General features: G+C 31.4%; 4 protein-coding genes across 4 annotated transcripts; 3 read left to right on the top strand and 1 right to left on the bottom strand.

The window, feature by feature from the left end:
• Nucleotides 1-785: 785 nt before the first annotated feature.
• Nucleotides 786-4052, bottom strand: LOC111283089 (protein BASIC PENTACYSTEINE4-like). Its single transcript, XM_022871486.2, has 3 exons — nt 3968-4052; nt 2318-2495; nt 786-2213 (listed from the first exon to the last, which is right to left on the bottom strand). The coding sequence occupies exons 2-3, from the start codon at nt 2384-2386 to the stop codon at nt 1350-1352; spliced, it is 933 nt and encodes a 310-aa protein (XP_022727221.1). The 5' UTR covers nt 2387-2495; nt 3968-4052; the 3' UTR covers nt 786-1349.
• Nucleotides 4053-4433: 381 nt separating this feature from the next.
• Nucleotides 4434-6982, top strand: LOC111282724 (polyprenal reductase 2-like). Its single transcript, XM_022870960.2, has 6 exons — nt 4434-4751; nt 5337-5686; nt 5829-6063; nt 6301-6399; nt 6509-6580; nt 6685-6982. Exons 1-6 carry the CDS (start codon nt 4596-4598, stop codon nt 6787-6789), a joined length of 1017 nt encoding a protein of 338 aa, XP_022726695.2. The 5' UTR covers nt 4434-4595; the 3' UTR covers nt 6790-6982.
• Nucleotides 6983-7852: 870 nt separating this feature from the next.
• LOC111282709 (V-type proton ATPase 16 kDa proteolipid subunit) lies at nt 7853-9998 on the top strand. Its single transcript, XM_022870921.2, has 3 exons — nt 7853-8075; nt 8756-9041; nt 9574-9998. Exons 1-3 carry the CDS (start codon nt 7997-7999, stop codon nt 9704-9706), a joined length of 498 nt encoding a protein of 165 aa, XP_022726656.1. The 5' UTR covers nt 7853-7996; the 3' UTR covers nt 9707-9998.
• Nucleotides 9999-19987: 9989 nt separating this feature from the next.
• LOC111282050 (arginine decarboxylase-like) lies at nt 19988-22881 on the top strand. Its single transcript, XM_022869955.2, has one exon. It carries the CDS (start codon nt 20422-20424, stop codon nt 22615-22617), a length of 2196 nt encoding a protein of 731 aa, XP_022725690.2. The 5' UTR covers nt 19988-20421; the 3' UTR covers nt 22618-22881.
• The last annotated feature ends 740 nt before the right edge of the window (nt 22882-23621 follow it).

Here is a 23621-nt window from a genome sequence, read left to right as displayed (position 1 = left end):
GAAGAAAAGGACGACGTTTAAAGGAAATTGTACAATTTTTTTTTTGTCATAAAGGAAACTGTCTCGCACATTTTCAACTTTTTTTTAGCAAAGCATAAGATTTTTTTTCGAAATTTTTAATAAATTCGTAAGTTTTTTTTTTTCGGAGCTTCCCATCGTCATCACCAAGTCAATCAAACTTTATCAAATTGGAAGGAACAAATCTTTGGGAGATTTGGTCTTAAAAAAATGGTGGGTCAGCTTTGATCTTCCATGCACAAATGCGAGACTCTCATTAGTAACTTTGATCTATATTTGTTGGTATTTGATTAAAGATTTATTTGAATAGATGATAAATAATAAAAATTATTATAATTATGATTGAAAAAAATTAATAAAAAATTTATATTAAATAAATCTCATTGATGTTTGAAACTTAATTGTATCTCATTAAAAGTGTAATTGCATCTAAACATAAGTTAAGTGAATTCTTTTCTGTTTTCTAGCACTTGGTTGCAAATAAAACATTATATACTTGCATCAACAAACATTCTAAACTCCATTTGTGCAACGTCATGGCATTTGATCACAATCCAAACATGTTGGAAATGAGAATTATATACTCAAATTAAGTTCAGTTAATGTCATGGATGGTGCATACCGCACACGCCATCAAAATGATAAGATAGTGAAAGGAGAGAACCCCACATCCAATATCTGACAAAAACCTCACGGTTGATGGAACGCTTCGACAATAGACTTTGGAGACTGCCACAGCAATTTTGGATCAAAATTATACTGGCATGTCCTGCGGTCAATGTCCACACGGGCACGTGGCTGAGCCTTCTGCCCCACTTTCATAATTGATAAGTTGATGCTTACCATAAATCAAAATTGAAATCTTCTGAGAGTATAATGATCGAATAGACAACATATATAGTTGTACGCTAAAAGTTTCACTGTTTAAAGTTGCTACATGCCGTAGGAACTTGAGATAAAGGCAAAGAAAGTGTTGGTTTCATCAGCTCCTGGGCCTGTTCGCATGCACGAGATGATCCTTTTCTAGGATGCCGGAAGGCCATTTGGATTCTAACAATTACCAAGGGAATATAAGTTTGACTGAAAATTATAGAACCACTTTGTTCTGGCCATCTAGACTGCCGCATGTGTAAGCTCCTGTAAAATGAAGATTAACATTTTAGGAATTACAAAAACCTAAATCAATGGAGCAAAGAAACATCCTCTTATCCAAAAGCTCCATTCCTTTTCGTGTAATTCAATCCAAGTTCCATGGAATCCTTGTGTTAGACTGCATCAAAATGAGAGGTTCCAAGACAGAAACATAGTCCACGCTTAAGTTTGTCCATAAGCTACTTGATGGTGATGTAACGATTGGTCCCATGTCTAGCCCAGTGGCTCTTGAGATCCAGCGGTATTGAAAGATCTTGGCCTTCAGCAACCAGGCGACTAAGCAATTTTGTGAAGACATTACCACTCATCTTCCGGCCACCTACTCTCGCATGGCGCTTGTTTGCAATCTGCGGCAATGGGTATGATGACATAGTGGTAGTGCAACAAGATGACTGCCATCCACCATTTTCCCACTTGTAGCACTGTCGGGGAACTCCTGTGCATGTGCAAACAGGCGCGGGTATTCTGATTTCATCAAATTTTTCCATGTTCAACCCAATATCCTGATCATTCCCCTCAGATTTACACTTCTTTACCTCAGTACCAGCTTGCCTACTTAAATCCTCATCCACTTTCTTCATCTTTTGTGGTGACTTTGATGAAACGGGTTTATTCTCCTTTGTTCGTTTTACAGGACAAGACTTGCCTTCTTCACAAGCAATGGTAGATACTGGAAAGGCATCAGTAACATGCATTTCACTGTTGACAGTTTCATCCATATCAGTTGAATGGTATGTGGGGTGCATGCATTTTCCTCCGCGCTGAATACCACTACCAATAGGGAAGTTCATGGCATTTTCCCGATACTGTAGCACAGCTAAAGCATTATCTCTCTCCATTAAGGCACCATCCCGCTCAGCAAGTGCCTTATCCCTCTGCTGGAGGGCCTCGTCTCGTGTAGCCAGGGCTTCCTTCCTTTCAGAAACAGCAATATCCCGTTCTCGAATCGCAGCATCCCGCTCAGCAAGTATGGACATAATTTTCTTATTCATGACCAAGGCATTACTTTGTTCTTTCATGTGATGTTGTGGCATCATGTTCCACTGCGTGTATCATTTGCATCCTACTTAGATAAATCAAGTATTGAACAATAAAATAAAGACTAAAGCTACAAGGTCCAGTGTGGAATTGTTTGCCTTCTTCTTACCGGAGGGTGTACTCCTTTGTAGTAATCCAGCATATATCTCCCATTTTCTTGTTGCCCACCACCAGCCATCTAATATCAAGTCTGAATTGAGCTAGAAAATGTTCAGAAGCCAATCCACTCCTTGAACTTTAATGCAAACACAAAAGTTAACAAGTTTCAGGCATGTAGCAGGTGCTATCTGTTTATATGAGGAAAAAACCAAAGTTCAATTTCAAGCAATTTGTGAAGCAAATAGCAATTAAGTCAATAGAATTGCCCTCTAAATCTTAGTAAGTAAAAAAAATCAACAAAAACCCGCAACCAAATATCTTCTGAAAATTGAGAGAAAACCAAACAATCTGCTATTCCACTTTGAAAGCGGGCAGTTCGGAGAAGGAAAAAAAACAGCCACGACAAGTAAACAAAGAAAAATAACCAAAAGTCACAGAAAGTATAAACTTTTAACAGTTAAACAGAAGCTGTACATGTGACAATCACCAGAACAGAACCAAAAGAAAGAATAAAAAATCATAAATTTCATCTTTTTTTTTTCATATCATGAAACCCAACGAACTACGGTATCTCCCTGACAAGAGTACAAACTTATTAGTGAACTTAGAATAGATTTCTGATAAACAATTATTGCAACATATCAAAGTCAATACCAAGCAATTTTAGACAATATTAAGAATATTTCGAGCTCAATTAGCACAGCTTTCTCCAAAAATTTTGAAAATCAGGCAAAAAAGGAGAACATGTGCACACATTATAGTTAACAAATGGGGCAAGCAGACAAATAAGGCACAACAACCACTAGTGATTGACGAGCATCCCGGCCGCAAAAAATGGTAAGCCGATACCTACAATGAATGCAGTCAAACAATGTTCTACTACTCACTAACACTTATGTTGGTTAGTTCACATAGAAGGAAAGCATCAAAAGGAGGCACCAAAAAAGCCCCATGAGCTTGAAGAAAGTTGTGACTATGAAAACAGGAGGCAGCAGCTCAAGAATAAGCGGTCCCTTGACACAATCTGTGCCAAATGAACTCAAGTCCACATTTTTCAATCACTAATCGTTATAAGTTTCAGAGGTATCTCTCTTAACACAACCTGAATTGGAAAATAAATTAAAACACAGGCACACAAACTAAAAGAAAAATCCCAAATAATTCTTGTAGAATATTTCCATACCAGTCCAAGAATAATGCAAATTCCTAATTTCCCAAACATATGTTAATGAAAAAATTAAATAAAAAAGAATGATTTTTTCTTTCACAGATCAGTTAGCACACTTCAAACGAAACTCAAAAGGAAAAACAAACTCTGGAAACCAACATATATGCATGTATGCAAGCCCTAAATAAGCACATTCCTTTATCCGAGATGATTAAACCGATCCTAGGACTAATCAGTAAGCTGTAAAAATAAATAATATAAAGAGAAAAAAATGAACAAGAAAATGTAAAAAAAAATCGAACTCAGGTGAGTTCCAATTTTCAGTAAAGTTAGGGTTTTTTTACCACTATTGAAAATCTTTTTTTAATAATAATAAAAAAAAAAAAAAACTGAGCTTAAAAACTTAAAAAAAAAAATGCTCGATTCATAAGAAAAAACAAAGAAATTGGGAGATCTTGAACAGGAAAAAAGAAAAAAAATAATAAAACTTACTCTTTTTTTTTTTCTTTTATTTACTGAGAAATGGAGCAAGATTTCGAAGAAGCCTGAAATTTCGTTCTCAAAATTTGAAATGATTGTGAAAAGCGTTTGAAGAAATGATTTTGCTTCCCCCAAAAACGACGGCGTTTTAACAGTCGCCAGTCTAAGGATTTAAACGTGGTCGTTTCGGCGTTTTCTCTTCACTTTCTGCAATCTTTTTACAAATAATAATACATCAAATTCTTTTTATTTTACTTGAATTATTTATTTGATTTTCAAATGATTAAGATTTGTATGTTAAAAAAAGTTTTTATTTATCTTTTGTTTTCTCATTAATATAAAAAAATTATCTCATATTGTTAGTATTGTAAACTTCGCCGGCAATTAAAGAATTGATTAAATTAATAAAAAAAAAAAAAAGAATTTCAAAGCAATTAAAGCAAAAGAGGAAGCGAGTTGTTCCGAACGTACAGTTTTAGATCATGTAAGCTGGCATACTCTAGCACGTCTTGAATCTCTTTCACATCACGCATCAGTGGTGCTGGCTTCCCTTCTCTTCATCAATGACAATGTCGTTTTTTTTAATATCTCTTAGGGCTAAAGCTTGTTTCTTTTTTTTTTTCTGGGTTTTTAGTGAAACATGGAGCTTGGTCTTGTTACATTGTTGAGAGCCGCTTGGATTGCGGTTACGCTGCCTATTATTGTGGCTTCAATACCCAGTTCTAAACTGAGTTCGTTTCATCAACTTGCCTCGAGGTTTGCAAACAGAGGGAAAACCATGCAACAATCTTCTTACGTAAGTTCTATTATGTCTTTGGAAACGAGGAAAGCAAAGTTATGCATGTTCTATATTTGTAGATTTTTGCTTTATTTTTAAGTTATGAGAAGTCGAGAAATTTATGATGTTTCTCGTTTAATGTTAGTTTTGAGTTCAGGGTTATTGGAATTTTTCAAATGAGTGCCATTTTTGCATGTTTAATGAGACCATGGTTTTCTTGAACTGAAAATGTTCAGCTGCCTAGTAAATGAATAAGCTGGTTTTCGTTTGTTTTTCCTTCTTTCTAGTTTCAGCTATTTTTTTAAAGATTGCTCAGCATAGGCTAACTGTGATCTGCAGTGAGACTAGTGGACAGACATGGGGTTTCAAGTCTGCTTTGACAAGTCTCTAATGCAAGTCCAAAATTTTATTTGACCTGGAAAAAATTTATCTTTCCTATTATGCTTTTGCAATTGATCAACAGACATCAAGCATTATATTTTAAAAGTTTAGCATAGAAAATGTTCTACTTTATATTCCTCTTTAATCAATTTCCCTGTTCTAATAACGTTCTCTTTGGGGTAAGTTCCTGAGTAACATTGTTTTTCCCTCGTTGGATTGCAGAAATTCACTGTTCCTCAGAGATTCTTCTCTCATTTTTACGTGGTGGCTGTTGTTTGGACAACCCTTTTACTCCTTACAACATGGTTGTATGCATATAGAATGGCACCACTGTCCTCTGATTCATTTCATTTTTCACATCTTGCTAGCCTTTTGACAGGGGGATCACATATCTTTTCATTTCAGAAATCTCATTTGAGACCACTTGAGCACAGATACAGGGTCTGGCGAATCGTTCTTCTACTTTTATTACTGGAAGCTCAAGTCGTGAGACGCCTTTTTGAGACATTTAATGTATCCAATTATAGGCCCTCAGCTCGAATGCACATATTTGCCTATCTAACTGGCTTGTTGTGAGTTTCTTAAACATCTTCCAGCATATTGTTCTCTTTAGATGATCTAAACAAAACATTTTGATGGCTATGATTTCATTTGAGAATGCTTTAGATGATGATCTGTTGTTGTTTTCCTCCCAAACAATTCTTCCATGGTTAGTTACTACATAGCAGCACCACTGTCACTTTGCTGCACTTGTGCGCCGGAGGTGTTTAAATTTACTCTGAACCTGGTGTCTGAGTTCATCGTTAAAGGAAAGAATAAGATGCCAGCCATTGAAATTGATTGGTGGGAATCTGTAAATACTCTTACGAAGCTTGGTTGGCGCCAGTGGATTGGTACTGCTATATTTCTTTGGGGTTGGATACATCAGTTCCGTTGTCATGCAATTCTTGTAAGTCAATGTCACCAACTTCACATGTTGCTGTTGCAATGTGTCAAAGTGATCAAAGCGCTGAAAATAACATGTGACAGATGCTTGTAGACAACAAATTGAACTTGTTTACAATTCTATTTATAACAAGATATTTCGTTATTATTTCCACAAGGTGTTGCAGAAGTCTATTAATGTGAAGCTAGCTCCTTTGCTTCTCTTACCATCCCATTAGCTGACAGGTTGAATATTCAATAGGGTTCAATGGGAGCACATGCTGAACAAGTTGATGATTACGCAATTCCTAGTGGAGATTGGTTTGATATAGTTTCATCTCCACACTATTTGGCTGAGATTGTAAGATTTCTCTCTTTCTCCATCTATCCCCGAGGGAAATACAAAAATTCTTATCAGCTTGTATTTCTAATGACTGCATGGTTTCATTTGCTTCTCACTAATGATGAAGGTCATATACGCCGGCTTGGTGGTTGCCAGTGGAGGAGGAGATCTGACCATTTGGTTACTTTTTGCATTTGTGGTATTGTTTTTCTTTTTTTTTCCCTCTAGCACAATAGAAACCTCCTAGCTGTTCTTCCATACCGTGCATGAACTGAAATTTTTGTATTGAATGGTGGCATCCAGGTGGCAAATCTGGCGTTTGCAGCAGCTGAAACACATAATTGGTATCTTCGCAAATTTGAAAATTACCCAAGAAATCGATTTGCCATTATACCATTCGTCTACTAATGTTTATAACCCTTAACTAATTCTGAATGTTGGCTGTAGCCTGTAATTTCATGCAGCTGTTGTGTAAATAAGTTTTTAAGCATGTTAGTAGGAGGAAAGGTGAAATGTGGGGTTTATGTACGTTTGTATGTGAGAAAAAAAACCTGATGATGCTCCTTGGCATCAATGAACGGATAATAATGGTATAACAATGTTGCATGTTATTTTCATTTTATGGATCAGTAGTTGAAGAAATTTGTTTTTTTTTTTTAATACTAAAAAGGTCCTGATTTGAAGATAGAAAAATAGGTTGCAACTAATAAAATTTATATTTTAGATTTTAAATATCACATTTTAAATATAATTGCATAAATCGATTAAATTAAATTTCGAATCATAATAAATTTATTTTCACCTTACAATGAAAACACAATTGAATAAAATTTATGCCAATGAAAGTAGGGTCAATAATTTAACCCATCACCGACGGGTTTGATCCGACTCGACCCTAAAGGGTCGATTTTTTTTTTTTTAATTTGGGTTTTGGGTCGAATTGGGTAAAATTATGAAACAATTGTGGGTCGGATCGGATTCGAATTTTAGGCAAACTCGATTCGACTCGATATTATATAAAAAATTATTTTTAAAATTTTTAATTATATATATTTATATAATGATATTTTAAAATATAATATTTTATTGATTTTGAGTCAGATCGGATCAAATACGATTTATATAATATCAAATCGATATCGAGTTCGAATATAAAAAAACAAAAAAAAATTAAATAAGATCAAATTCAAATTTAATAACATATAAAATCAGACAAGATTCGGACGAACTCTAAGCGGAAGTCCCATTCTCTTTTCAATTTATTTAAATATATGGAACTAATTACCTAAAGAGACTTTCTTTTTTTTTTCTTTTTGTAATGATATTATTATTAAACTAATTAGCATTGGACCTTTCGTATATGCAAAACAAAAGTGGGGAATGGACCTAATGGGCTAAATTGGGCCAGTTAGCCCATCAACCAAAAAAAGGGATTAACTAAGCCCGTTTGGGACTACAAAAATTTGATGGCCAATTTCCATCCGCTCATTTCTTCTTACACGGCAACAAAAACGAGAGTCAGAGAGGGAGATCAAAAGCTCTCTCGAAAGACAGCAACCCTCGACTCGTTTTCTTCAGATCTAAACGACATCTTCTCAGATCCACTAAATCCACAATGTCTTCTACTTTCAGCGGCGATGAAACGGCACCTTTCTTCGGCTTCCTCGGCGCCGCTGCTGCTCTCGTCTTCTCCTGTAACCAATCTTTACTGCCTCATAAATTTACTGTTAATTTTAATTCTTTTAAATTGCATCTATGATAATTTCCATTTATTTGATTGTCTGATAGAGAATTGATGGATCACTGTTTCTAGCATTTTAGCATTATTCAGCGAACCAATTCATAAAAGAATCTTGAATTTTATTTTATTTTATTGTAAATTATGTCTAAATTTGGTGGTATCCGATATGGATCTTTGATGTTGGGATATGAATAATTATGAAATAAATTATTATTTTGATTCTGCTGAGTAAATTTTATGCTTTGAAGTTTTAGTTTTTATTGGAATTAAATGACAGAATTCATGTAAATTGCAGTCTTTTAGATGTAGATGAGACCTGGCAATTCGTCCATTCATGTTATATAAAATATTGAAATTCGTGTATTTTTATCATGTTTTACACAAAAATTACGTGTCATAATTTGTGTCGATGCGAAAATATAAAATACATTTTTTTGGTTTTGTTAAACTCATATAATTATTATTAAAATTTTAATCCGTGTCACTTTCATTTCCTATTTTCGTATTGTATGTATGTTGTGTCATTGTGTTGTGTTTTAGATTGCCAGGTCAGTAGATCTAATTAAAATGTTGCATTGAAATAAGCTCAGAATTGTTTGAATTGAAAAAAAAAAATTGAATTTGTGAATTTAGGTATGGGAGCTGCATATGGGACAGCTAAGAGTGGTGTGGGTGTGGCTTCAATGGGTGTGATGAGGCCTGAGTTGGTGATGAAATCTATTGTACCAGTTGTTATGGCTGGTGTTTTGGGTATTTATGGGTTGATTATTGCTGTTATTATTAGTACTGGGATCAATCCTAAGGCCAAATCATATTACCTTTTCGATGGTTATGCCCATCTTTCCTCGGGTCTTGCTTGTGGCCTTGCTGGGCTTTCTGCTGGAATGGCAATCGGAATTGTTGGTGATGCTGGTGTCAGGTATGGTGCTTTTATCTTAGATTGGACATGTTGATTAACACCAGATGTAGTTGTTGTGAAAATGTTGATTTATACTTTTAATAGTTGCTTTATGCCCTTGTGGAGTTTACTAGCATAGCGCACTCTTCCCGTATTTGGTTTGCGTTGATTTTAACACTGTTCTCGTCTCTAGACATTGCTCCTACTACAATGATGCAGTTCTTCTGGGTTTTAGGCACTAATGGTAGATTAGCGCTGTTTTAAGTAAATGAAAGTGTCAGGAAATTGCCATGATGGTGACATCTAATAAAAGCTATAGTTTGTGAGTCCGAGTGTCCTAATCATAAGAAAATTACTGATAAAGTGATAATGTTATATTGACATGACACAAAGATAGCAATTCATTTACTCAGTTTGATATGGCCTTCAGATTGCTCCATCTGTGATATGTTTTCTTTATTATCATGGATGATATTTTGAATGTTTCGTGAAATCAAACATGTTCTTTCAATTAATTTGTGTCCAATAATGTTTGAACGGTTTTGTGTTGCAGAGCTAACGCACAGCAGCCAAAACTTTTTGTTGGAATGATCCTTATCCTCATCTTTGCTGAAGCTTTGGCCCTTTATGGCCTTATCGTTGGCATCATTTTGTCTTCCCGAGCTGGCCAGTCCAGAGCAGAATAAGATGCTCGCAGAGCTGCTTAGTATTCTTTTATTGCCTATCTGTTGTACTGTACGGAAACGAGTATCGAGCATGCTCAGGTTCATTATGATTGGATAGCAAGTGCAGGGCTCACATTAACAATGGTGAAAGCAACTACTTGAGCAGTCATTTAGCGGTTGCTCTTTCCTCGTTGTAGAATTAGAATTGAGTTTCTCTTAATAAAATGTCTGAAACGTTTCCCTGTTTGATTTTCATTTGTCAATGTCTCTTTGCAGAAGCTGAAACTATTAATGGAATTTTAATTTCACTGCATGGGATCAATTTTTATAAGATTTTTAATTCCTTTTTCTTCTCTTGCTCTGAAATCACACACTTTTTTGGTATTCCAATCCCCAAAAGAGTAAGATAGATTTGGAATTGAAATCTTTCTATGGCCTTTTCCAAAATGATGAACTAGATTCCAGTAGAATTCTGGTTCCAATTGAATTTTATAATGAACAAACCTCTTTTTCATGACCATCAAAGATAAGAATGACAACAAAAACAAAATTAATATGAACAGATTGAAATGTTCAACTAAAACTAAAAATTTGCGAGTTTCATAAAAACAAGTAAAGCATTAATATATAGAATTCTTGTTCGAGTTGGATTAAAACATCCTTTATTCCGTATCCTTTCCTCCCTTATCCAATTTTGGAAATTGCAATGAAACAGATGACATTGATCCTCAGTCGACTCTTTCTCTCCCTCATTGAGTCAAAAGGGTTAAAGTTGCCTTTGAGATTAGGTATATAGCCGAAACAACATTTGATGCTGTGGAACCCTTTGAATAAGAAGATAAGAGAGCATACATCCCATCGTTGTATGTAATCCAATCGATGCATTTAGAAGAAGAGAAAAAAAAAATTAGGTAAATGATGTAGAAACGCAAAGCATCTGACTTTTGGTACAATAAGATAGAGCTGCGTTTTCCTAACCCCATAAGGAAACAAAGCAAAGCAAGGCAAAGCAACATTTATACCTTTTGTTTCTTCATTTTAGAAATATTTTCTTGATTGAATTAAAAAATAAATATTTGATAAATCAATCAAATTTTTTTTATTTGAAAAAACAAGGGTTCGATTTTTTTTAATTAAAAATACGTATTATTTATTAAATTAAACGTTCGGATGGCATGAAATATTTAATTAAGAGGTAAACAATCTTAATTAGTGCACCACCTTAATCATCGTTATAGGTAGTGGGAATTTTGGTATATAAATAGACCAGTTGACATAAATTTACGATCAGATGATCAGAAAAAAAAATATTTAATTTGTGATCATTAAGGTATAATAAAAAAATAAATAATTTAATTTAAAACTTTAAAATGATAAGTTATTCAACGAAAAAAAACACGATTAAATTAGAACTTGGAAAGTGAGATTCACTTTAAAAAGGGCCATATAATATAAAGTAAAAATAGCTGATTACTTTTAAATTATTATTATAATTATTTGGCAGAGATCTGTAGACAAATGTCAATTTAGGTGAAGTTATATTTTAACCTAACAAGATCAAAAGTATTGTTATTATAAACATTAATGAAGACATAGATGATTCTTTTGTAACACAAACCACAATTTTCTTGGAGGGTTTTAAGTGGTCTTTTTTTTTTAATTAAAGTTTTGTATAATGATCAACATCAAAATTTCGGTACCTTGGGTCATCAATGCATTATATATTACTTAAATAACATGCGATAACGTTTTGATAGAGATTAAGAATGACAATGGATAATAAATAAAAAGATATTTATTATTATTTGATTTGTTTATGTTAATTTTAAATAATTATAAACAGATAATTAATGAATTTAAATAAAATATTTATTGTTTATGATAGATTCGAAGTGGATACAAATAATATTTATTGGATATTCAATATCAAAATTTGTTTAAATTTTAGTAAATAGTAATTGATTTTTAAACCCGTTACCTATTTATAAATGTAAAATATATAAAATTTTATATTTGTAAGAGATTTTGGATCTTAAAAAATAACTTTTATTTATTATTAATTAGAAGTGAACTCAATTTTTAAATTAAATTTTTGTTTATTTTATATTTTAATAAAAAATTTAAATAAATAAATATTTTAATGGATTCAAATTTAAATAGTAATATTAAATTTAAACAAATATTTAAATAAATTTGAATATAAATATTTTAAAAATAATAAATATTCACTCCATTATCTTTCTTAATAAACATGTATGCACATCTACATTGGCACTTCAATTAATACAAAACCGTTGTCATCTCTTTTCGTAGTGGGATTCGTGACACCATCAATGACAAGCATGAATTTTAGGTTATTGAACTATTGTTTCTTAGGTCATTTTGCGAAGGTGTTTTCTTTTTTTTTTTTTCTTGGGGAGTCACGATTTTCTGGTAAAGTTTCTCTTTTAATTATGAACAAGTTGTGGTGGTCCAAAGGCAAAAGCCACTAAGAATTGGAAATGATATGGAAGCTACTAATATCACAGAAGAAAAAGTGACATGCTACTAGTAATAGTATATACTAAAATTGTCATTGGCCTAGGGTTGGCTTGGCTGGGTCCAATAATTATAAGATGTACTATAAAAAGTCATATTTTTCTATTACCTATACTTAGGGTTATAAATAATACATTAATATTCATAAATTATTTGGGTTCAATTCAAATAAAATTCAAATTTAACTCGATTATTATCGAGTCAAATTTGAGCTCGAGTAGTTTGACTTATGGGTCAAATCGAGTTTGAACATTATTATACTCAACTTGAGTTGTTCGCGATCTAATTAAGTTTTTATATTTTAATATATTTTAATTATTTTAATTGATAAAATATTTCAAACTTGAATTTAAACTCAAATATAAATAATCGAACTTTTGTCGAATATAAAAATTAAATTTATTTTTACATGTTAATTAAGCTTAATTGATTGAGTTCGAATAATTTAATTTTTATTTCGAGTCGAGTTTGAACTAAAAAAATAAAACTCGATTGAATTCGAGTCAAGTTTCAAGTATTGAATTTAGAGTTGAGCTTAAGCTCGAGCTTAATTATGTATCAATTCGAACTCAATAAATTAAAAACCTACCTACACCTTTAAGATTATGAAATCATTTGTAATACAAAATACTTGAGTGCCTAACATTATCAATTTGTCACATGCGATTAGCTCGAGGGTGACATTGGATGCACAAATAAATCTTAATTTGTACTTAAATATACTCTTAATATTTAATTTATATTCACATAAGTCTTAATTTGTACTTAAATAAATTTTTAATATAAATTAATTTTTTACTTAAAATGAAAATTTAGTTGGATACAAATAAAAAAATAAAAATTTATTTGGCCATAATAAAAATAAAAATAATTATTTTAAAAAATAAAATAGTTTAATTTTTTTTTACTATTTTAATCAAATACCTATTGTAAAAAATATATATTAAATGATCAAAGAGTTTTAAAGAATTACCAAAACGTTTAAATTTAAAGTTTAGAGTTTTAGTATTAAAAAATAAAAAAAATTATAAAATGAGAGCACTATTAAAAAATTTTACATCAAAACATCTTTAAAAACTATAAAATTGTAAGAACAGATTTTTGGACCGTATAGATAATATACCATTCAATCAGATCATTTTTATATCAAATGTTGATTCTTGAAAGAGCTTTTCAGGACCCAAAAAGGATATATAATTATGTATAAAAAAATTATTTGATATATTAATAATAAAAATTTTAAATTTTATAAGCGAGATTAAGATGATGATATATATTTTATTTTTTAAAATATATAAATAATATGTGTTATTATCCTATCTCCACTTATAAAATTAAAAAATTTTATTGTATTTAATAATTTTTCATCATATATTATTGGATCCGATGTCAATGTAATTAAAATATGTTGATTTTATAATCAAATAAATAAAGTAAATTTTTTATTCATTTGGCCTCTAAATTCTATTATTTTAATCATGAGCAGCAAAACCATGACTTTGAATAAAATTTTAAATATTTTTCATAAAAAAATTACACAATGCAATAATTTTTAAATTTTATAAGAAAATGAAAATAAATTTCCTCAAAAAATTAAAAGAATTAGATTAAAGTATTTGGAGGGTTGCCCTGCATGGACCACCACAAATAGGAAAAAAAAAAAACTTATTTAAGACACCAACATTTAATAAAATCCCATAAATTTTGGACCTTGGACTTTTGAGGACACCAATTTTGAAGAACTCATCCTTCTGAATGGACTCCACCACAGGCACCAATTATTTCTTTTTTTTCCTTTTTCTTTTTGCTTGTATGCATCCATGCATGCATTTTTTTATTATTATTATAGTCATGTTTTCCATGTTTTAATTATTTTATATAATTATTTTTAAACAATAATATTTAATAAATTTAAATGTTTCTTTATATTTTAATATTGTGATTTAAAAAAAAAAACATATATGTTTTTTATGTCATACCAAAAAAGTTAGTGTACATCTTGCAATATTGGTACTACTTCCTCTTCCAAACATTGTACTGATTTTCTTTTGAATGGGTTGAATTTTAAGTTTTATTTATTACAATAATATTTGGAATTACCCTTAATTTGAAGAAAAGATAATAAATATAGTTAAGAATATTGAGAGAAAATAAAATAAAATTATTTTTCAAATAAAACATTAATTTGAGATAATACACAAACAACACAATATTTAGGAGATTGAAAAATAGTATTATGCAAAATAAAAAATTCTTATGTTTTTGGTTCATTTGTTGATGTGTAAACTTGAATAATTGATTCAATCAATTTATCATTTTCTTGTGTTCTAAAAATTATTAAATTAAATTAAATTTATTTATATAATTATTTTTATAAAAATAACATTTAAATTATTTAAAACTAAATTTTAATTTCAATTTTTTTATTCTAGAAATATTGATTTTTTAATATCAAATTAAGATAAAATTGAATGATAATGAGTTGTGATTTTAGAGCACTAATGGATCATGATATATTTGCTATTTTATATGGTTTTACAATTGCTGTTATGTCAGTGGTTTTTAATTAAGTGAAACAGAAAGATATTTTACAAACATGTATTGATAGATTTTTTTGTTATTATCAAAATTTCAACACATTATTACTTTGACGATGTATTCATAGAAAAATTATTAAATATAAAAAATGCAATCATATAAAAATATTACATCTCATAAACTCAAAAAATATATCTATTCATATTCAATCATTCATCAAAATCAAATCATCAAAAAATTATAAAAAAATTTTATATTGGAAGATACATGTGAAATTTACTTGAAAAAATATATGGCTTTCAAAAAATTACAAAAAGATTGTGATGTGGTTAAGTTTTTTTACTAAGTTTTTAATATTAATAAAAAGATTGATATAATAGTCTTTTTATAAAAATAAAATTTTTTCAACTTTATTTTCTTTAGCTTTTTTCTCAAATTAGGATATTAAAAAAGTGAGAATTATAAAAAAAATCAAAGGTTATTAAGTTTCATCTATTTCTTTTTTTTTTAAATTAAAAATTTATTCAAGCAAAGAAAAGATTTTTTTATTTTCGTTATTTTCTTTTATTTTTCTTTCCTTTCCTTCTCTTCTTTTCAATCCAAACGTAGTGTAAGGGACTTAGGATTCAGATTTGGGGAAGATGTGTAAGACTTTTTCAATAACAATATTTAAAAAATCTCAAATCAAAGGGTCTACAAAGACAAAGAAACCCTTGGCGACAAGTTAATTGTTTAGGCAAATTGCTTCATTTGAATGGATTTAATGTTAAAATGATATTTGGGTATTGTGGGAATTTCCTCCACCACTCATATGAGTCATTTAACAGATACATGTCGGAAAAACTAAACACATTGAAAACTAATCCAACCTTAATTGTAACCTTAGTTGTCGCCAATTATTAATTTTGTTCAAAAAGGACTCACGAGTTTGCCCATGTAAAATCAACATCGGCGGGGCTGCGACAAGTCATATGACAATGCCCAAAAACCAAAAACAATGGCATTGGGCAATTCATATTCCCAAGTCAAATGGTCAAAAATTCAATCAGTTGCGGGTAAAACCTGCGAATGTCATGTTCAATAACAAGTCTTGGCACATGGAGCACGATCTACTTGGCCTTCACGTTTGCAAGATGTCAATGATAGTAGGTAGGATACAAGAAAAGCATAATATTATTTATTTTTATTTTTAAAATTTTTATATTATATTTATTTTTGTTATATTAAATGAATATTTTTAATTTATTTTCATCCAAATTTTTATAAATATTTAATGGTTATGAGTAATTTTTGTATTTATAATTTTTTAAAAAATAAAATTTTATTTTTTTTAAATTTTATTTGATATGTTTAAATACTTTTTTATAAATATATATTAATATATATTTTAATAAAAATATATTAATTTTAATTAATTTTAAAAAACAATTTATATTATTTAATAAAAAATATAATTACTAAAGATATAAATATATATATATATATATAAAAAGAGAAAGTCATTGAGATAAAATCTATCTTTATTTTTATAGAAATATAATAAAAGTTGGATTTGAATTTCTTTTCTCTCAAACTAAAAAAATTGAGTTAAAGAATGTTAGTACTTTATATGCTCTATTATTTAGTCAAAACTAAAGGCAAGAACCAACATTATAATTAAAATATAAAATTTATGCCTCATTTATAAAAGGTGACATATGAATATGATCGCCGACTCAATAAATTTGTTATACAAATGTTTAGTAACTATCTTTTATCCAAAAATACACGTGTAAATTAAAAAAATAATATTTAATAAATTTAATATTTAAATTTAAATTTTTATCTTCAAATTAAGACATTTTTGTGTAAAAAACAGTTAAAAAAAAAAAAAAAAACCATCAACTCTCTGTGTTAGATGAGTTATATTATTGTGGGCGAGGCAGGGTCATCTCGAGAACACGAGTGGGTTGAGGCCTGGAGACAACCACAAAAATGGATAAAGAGTCAACCCAATGCGCCAGTCGTGGCACGTTTAGTTAGAAAGGAAGTGCCCCCTCTAGAATTTTTTTTTTTTAGTCTATACCAAATGAACGTGGCCAGATGAAAACCAAATAAAATTAGATGATTTTTAATGTCAAAAAAATTATAAAGTATAATTTTAAAATATAAAAAAATATTTTAAAAATTAAAAAAAAACATAAATTTGAAAAAGAAAAAAATAAGACAGAAAGAGCATGTAAAATTAAATATTGCAATAATGAAATTATTTGAATGTATGCATAAAAAATTTGATAAAATTAGATATAAGAATAGATTGTACATTAAAAACAATTACTGTTATGATTTAAAATTTAAAATTTTTTTAATTTAACACTAAAATAATTAATTATCCTAAAATTTAATTACGTAAGAGGTACGTTAAAATCCAAACGGCCTAATTCCTCTTTTTTCAGCAAGATATTTTGAAGAGTTGCCCGTTTAATTTCGTAAGCGTTTACGTATTACATGCACGTCAAATAAAACCGTCAGGTATGTATCAAGGTGTCAACGTGATTTTTTTTTTTTTTTGGGAAACCAAATTTTAAACGTCATAATTGAATAGTCTCTTACGGATAACGTTTACTCCCGGTCACCTGCGCCTAGCTCACCGATTAAATGCTTTGCTTCCCCCACCTCATTTTCTCACGATTTCTTTAATATCTCGTTTTACGCGTAAATATTATATAATAGTTTATGAATTTAATAATTAATTTAATTATCAAGAAAGATAAAAGTTCAATAATTTTTAGATAATAACTTTTTTTTGAACAAAAAAATTGAAATACCTTTAACCACAATATTAAAACTAGAATTATAATAAATATTTTTATAACTGTAAATTGTTACACTGATTATGTGACATTTAAATATTTACATATATATTATATTATATTTTTATTTTTTAGCATAAAATCATAAAACTTTTAAATAAAATAAATAATTTTTCGTAAATTAGATACAAATTTTCGTGGATTTAATCTCAATCACAAATTATAGCAAGTATATTAAACCTTCATTTTTTTTTTCTCTTAGTCTTGATTTTTTGATGAATCATGAAAGGTTAGTAAATCTCTTTTGATTTTATATAAAAATTAAGGGATAGATTTAATTTAACAGATTTATGAAATATTTGGTTAAGTTGGGCTGGATTATTGGTTTTTAAGGAAATTGTTGAATTTTATAAGGAAGATGACTGGATTAAATAAATGTAGAAAGTGAATTAATTATCATCGATATAAAACATCAAATTCAAGAACCAAAATGAGTGTCTTACACCTCACATTAAGAATTCATGCAATTACCAATTACTAAAATATAACAAAAATTACATTAAAATTAATATGATATATATATTAAAAATAATACCATAAACACATGGAAAATGTATAAATAGATGTTTTATGATGGTATTTTTTAAAAATAAAATAATAAAAAATAAATTTTTACTAAATAAAATACTGATGTGAGAAAAAATCAATTATATATGTATATGTACATATTTTTATGTATGTATAATTTTTTAGTTAGTAGCAATAATAATAAAAAAAATAGTAGGTCAACATTTAAAAAAAATCCAAAATCAAGTTTAGATGAGTAATTATTCATTTTAGGGTTAGGGCATGTTGTAAATTTATTGAATATACTTACATTAACCTTACAAATCTCTCACAATAAAATTAATGACAACAAAGTAAAATTTGAATTTTATAAATAAAATAATTGACATTTATCAAATCAATACCATATCTATGGAAAATAGAAAAATGTATTATAGATCTAGAGCAATCCTAACTAGGAACCAATGAATCCATCCATTAATGAGAGGTCAAAGAATGATTAAAGATGATAACGATTTAAATCATATCAAATTTAATTCAATTTTTTTAATAATATATATTGTTATGAATTTTTAAAATTAAAATTGAATTTGTCGATTTTTTTTGAAATTAATCTGATTTGAATCGAATTTTATTTGTTTGATTTTGTTTATTGATTTTTTTATTTTTTTATATATTTTTTTAATAAAATTTTAATAGATTTTTATATAAAATAATTATTTTTATTTTATATATATATATATAAAATATATATATAAATATATAATTTGGTTCAATTTATTTATATCTCGATCTAAAATTTTTTTCAAATTTAATATGTATATTTAATATTTAACCTTAATTCAAATCAAATAAAAAAAATCAATTCAAAACTTAATATTATAATTTTAAATCAATTTTTTTTTCTGTGTAGGGACTCTATTCCACATGACATCCATATGCTTATATATAATAAAATCTTAAATTTTATTTATTTAAAATTTTTTATTAGAAGTATAAATGATACATTAGTATTTATAAATTACTCAGATTTGACTCGAATAAAACTCAAATTTGATTCGATTATTAATGAGTCAAACTTGAGCTTAAATAGTTCGACTTATTGATCAAGTCAAGTTCGAGTATTTTTATACTCAATCCGAATAATTCACGAGTCTAATTGAATTTTTATATTTTAATATATTTAAATTATTTTAATTAATAAAATATATTAAACTCAAATATAAATAATCAAAATTTTATCAAATATAAAAATTAAACTTATTTTTACATATTAATCGAATTTAATTAAGTGAACTCGAATAACTTGATCTTAAATCATATTGGAATTAAAAATATAAAATTTAATTTAATTTGAGTCAAATTTCAACCATAAAATTTAAAATCAAATTCAAATTTAAATTTAATATTAATATAGACTCAAATTCAATTTATTGCACTTTTATTTTAAAAGAAAAAGCTAACAATTTGTCAAGAAATTAGAAGGCCACTGCACGCAATGACTACGTGGTAGAATCACAGCCATTTAAAGAAATGCATATCAGAAGAAACTTCATGCTGCTTTCGTCCCAAGATATCGCACAACATTTCACGAAAAACCTCAGCCCCAATTTCTCGTTCCCTCGGTTTGAGTGATCTTTGAATCTTTGATGACAGAACGAAAAGTAAAAGGGTATCCATTTCCACGCGGCAACTCGACGCTGATTAATTAATCGTTAGGAAAATCTTTAATTTTTTTAAAGTGTAACGAAAATTTGAATAGTAGACGAGAAACTGATAAGATATTTATTCCGGCCCCCGAAGTCCAAACCTGGAGCCCAAATAGGCCCGTGAAACCCCCTATATAAAGGAGCATCTCCATTCGTGCAATCCTCGCCCACTTACCTTCGAAAGACGTGGTGCTTGAGGATAAAGCTAAAGCGCTAATTTTCCTCCAATTTTCCCTCTTTTTCGGGGAAAAACTCTTTCTTTCCTCTCCCACATTCTATCAATCAACCTGAATGGTGAACTCCAGCATAGATTTTGTTGCTTCACATTAAGGAAAAAGGAAAATTTAAAAATTGACTCCGTTAAAATCTTCTTCTGAAGGGTCGGCGTGGGGATTTCTAAGTGTAGGGTAAAAAGAGGGTGTTGCTCCGGTTATAATAGGGTCTTCTACTGCTTCTTTTGAGGGGGTAGCCGGGGCCTCGGCCTCGGCGGGTTTTAAAGCCCCCACCTTTTGAAAACTATCAAATCTAACATCTTGTTTTCCCTTTTTCTTTTTCAAATCCTATTTTAGATCGTCGCGGATTCGTTATAGGGATGCCGGCCCTAGCTTGCTGCGTAGATGCTGCCGTAGCGCGTCCTGGCTACGCGGCTTTTATTGCCGGGGACAGCTCCCTTACCGCGGCGGTCCCATTTTCTTTCTCCACCACCACCACCACCGTCACCGCCGCCTCTTCTAATTCTAACTCAACCCATTGGTCCCCCGCTCAGTCCTCCGATCTCTACCGTATCCATGGCTGGGGTGCCCCTTACTTTTCCGTCGGTAACTCCGGCAATATCACCCTCCGGCCTTACGGTACGGACACTATGGCCCACCAAGAAATCGACTTGTTGAAAATCGTTAAGAAAGTTTCGGATCCGAAATCGGTGGGTGGACTCGGATTACAGCTTCCCCTCATTGTTCGCTTGCCTGATGTGCTGAAAAACCGGCTCGAGTCTCTTCAATCGGCTTTTGAATTAGCCATCCGAGCCCAAGGCTACGAGTCTCATTACCAAGGCGTTTATCCAGTGAAATGTAACCAAGACAAGTTCGTTGTTGAAGACATAGTCAAATTCGGAGCGCCATTCCGGTTCGGTCTGGAGGCCGGGTCAAAACCGGAACTTCTTCTTGCCATGAGCTGCCTTTGCAAAGGAAACGCAGAAGCGCTATTGGTTTGCAATGGTTTCAAAGATGCTGAATACATTTCCCTTGCTTTGCTAGCAAGGAAGCTCGCGTTGAACACTGTAATTGTTCTCGAGCAAGAAGAGGAGGTGAACTTGGTCATTGACTTAAGCAAAAAGCTTTCTGTTCGACCTGTAATTGGAGTCCGAGCTAAGCTGAGAACCAAACACTCGGGTCATTTCGGGTCGACTTCAGGTGAAAAAGGGAAGTTCGGATTAACAACGACCCAGATTTTGAGGGTTGTTAAAATGCTTCACAATTCGGGGATGCTTGACTGTTTGCAATTGTTGCACTTCCATATTGGATCCCAAATCCCTACAACAGCTTTGCTTCAAGATGGTGTCGGTGAAGCTGCACAGATCTATTCTGAATTAGTCCGTCTCGGTGCTGACATGAAGGTTATTGACATTGGAGGCGGCCTTGGAATCGATTACGATGGGTCAAAATCCGGTAATTCGGATCTCTCTGTTTCTTATGGCCTTGAGGAATATGCTTCAGCTGTTGTTAATGCAATTCGGTTCGTTTGTGACCGTAAATCTGTTAAGCATCCGACTATTTGTAGTGAAAGTGGGAGAGCTATCGTTTCTCATCATTCTATTTTGATATTTGAGGCTATGTCTGCTACTGCCCCTACTAACCCAGCAATGAACCAAATTAACCTTCCATTTATAATGGAGGGGCTGTCGGAGGATGCTCGTGCTGATTATTGGAATTTGAGTGATGCAGCAATCAGACATGAAAATGAGACCTGCCTTTTTTATGCGGATCAGTTGAAGCAAAGATGCGTGGAACAGTTTAAAGAAGGGACTTTGGGGATTGAACAACTTGCTGCTGTTGATGGGTTATGTGACTTTGTTTCAAAAGTGATTGGTGCATCTGAGCCTGCTAGGACATATCATGTGAATCTTTCGATTTTCACTTCGATCCCTGATTTTTGGAGTATTGGTCAGATATTTCCTATAGTTCCGATTCATCGATTGGATGAAAAGCCTGAAGTGAGAGGGATTTTGTCTGATTTAACTTGCGACAGTGATGGAAAGATTGATAAGTTCATTGGAGGTGAAACAAGCTTGCCTTTGCATGAGCTGGAAGGCAACGTTAGTGGTAGCAGTGGTGGTGCTAATGGTCGGTACTATTTGGGGATGTTCTTGGGTGGGGCTTACGAGGAGGCCCTCGGTGGAGTCCACAACCTGTTTGGTGGCCCAAGTATTGTTAGGGTGTCGCAAAGTGATGGCCCATATAGCTTCGCCGTTACGCGGGCGATGCCTGGGCCATCATGTGGGGATGTCCTCCGGGTGATGCAGCACGAGCCCGAGCTCATGTTCGAGACTCTCAAGCACCGTGCCGAAGAATTTTTTGGACAGGACCATGGCAATGATGGCTCCAATGCTACTTTAGCAAGCAGCCTTGCTCGCTCTTTCCAAAACATGCCTTATCTCGAAGCGGTGTCTTCTTGTTCGTTGACTGCCATGAATAACAATGGTTTTTACTATTGCAATGAGGAAGATTACAACGATGTCGTGGAGTCTGGGGCTGGTGAGGACGAGCAGTGGTCCTATTGCTACGCCTGAGGCAGCGTTTTACTATTTGCCTTATCCCATGATTTGTCAGTCATTGGATGTCTCATTGTTTTAATTTTTTCCCCTTCTAATTGTTAATTTCCATCTCTAGTGAGCAAAAGGTGTTAGCAGACAGGGTCTTTTGCGTTTTGTGGGGAAGGAGGGATGAGAACCGAATCCACCCTTTTCCTAAAATGGGATCTTATTCCCTCTTGTTCATGTTTCTTTTAAGTGTACTTTCTCTGTTTTAGCTTAAAATTTTCGATTTTGCTTTCATTCTTGTTTTTACTCTGATGGATGTTGCTCCCTTATTCTTCATTCTTTTGAACCTTTATGCATGTTACTTGTAGAAAAGGTTAGATAACAAGATTCTGAAATTATGACATGCGGAGTTTGATTGTGTTGTATCTTGTCTTTGCTTTAACTGCAACGGCTGCCCATTTGACCCAAACCAGAGTCCCACCGATTGCCTGAAGCTTTTAATTGTGTTTCAATTTTGAATTCGTCGAATTCAAGGTAGGTTTTCCTTTTTTCTTTTCTTCTTTTGCAACGAATGTGGGGTACCTGCCTTTTGTGCGTTGTGAAGCGTGGTTTGATTCGCTTGCTCCTTCCTTGAGTTATTTATGGTTTCATTTTGTTGACCTCAATTTTGTGGGCTTCTGGTTGGACTCAGGTCCGCTTTGTGGTTAAGATGGGACGTAGGGCTGAACTATTAGGATAAAAGACGTTAAGTTTTGGTGCTTGTGATGTAAATTTTGCATTGCAAGAGTAGATGAGATTGCTCCAAACAGCAGTCACATGGTCAACCAGAGAAATCCGATGAAGGATTGGATTGATTCTACAATTAAGAAAAATATTGAATATCTAGTATTATGGTTTTGAAGGGTGATGGTAGTGTTCGGACACGTTGAATATACTGGCAATTTTTTGAGGAGAAACAGTCAAGATACCATGATTTTTCTTTATAGATGGCTAAGCCTTAAAAGCTAATGAGAATAGGACTGTTTGCTTCCATG

This window comes from Durio zibethinus, chromosome 5 (genome assembly GCF_047325235.1).
Source record: "Durio zibethinus cultivar Kanyao isolate XHJ-2024 chromosome 5, ASM4732523v1, whole genome shotgun sequence".
NCBI classification, from domain to species: Eukaryota; Viridiplantae; Streptophyta; class Magnoliopsida; order Malvales; family Malvaceae; genus Durio; species Durio zibethinus.
The sequence above is the reverse complement of the archived record's forward strand: the minus strand, read 5'-3'. Positions and strand labels throughout refer to the sequence as shown.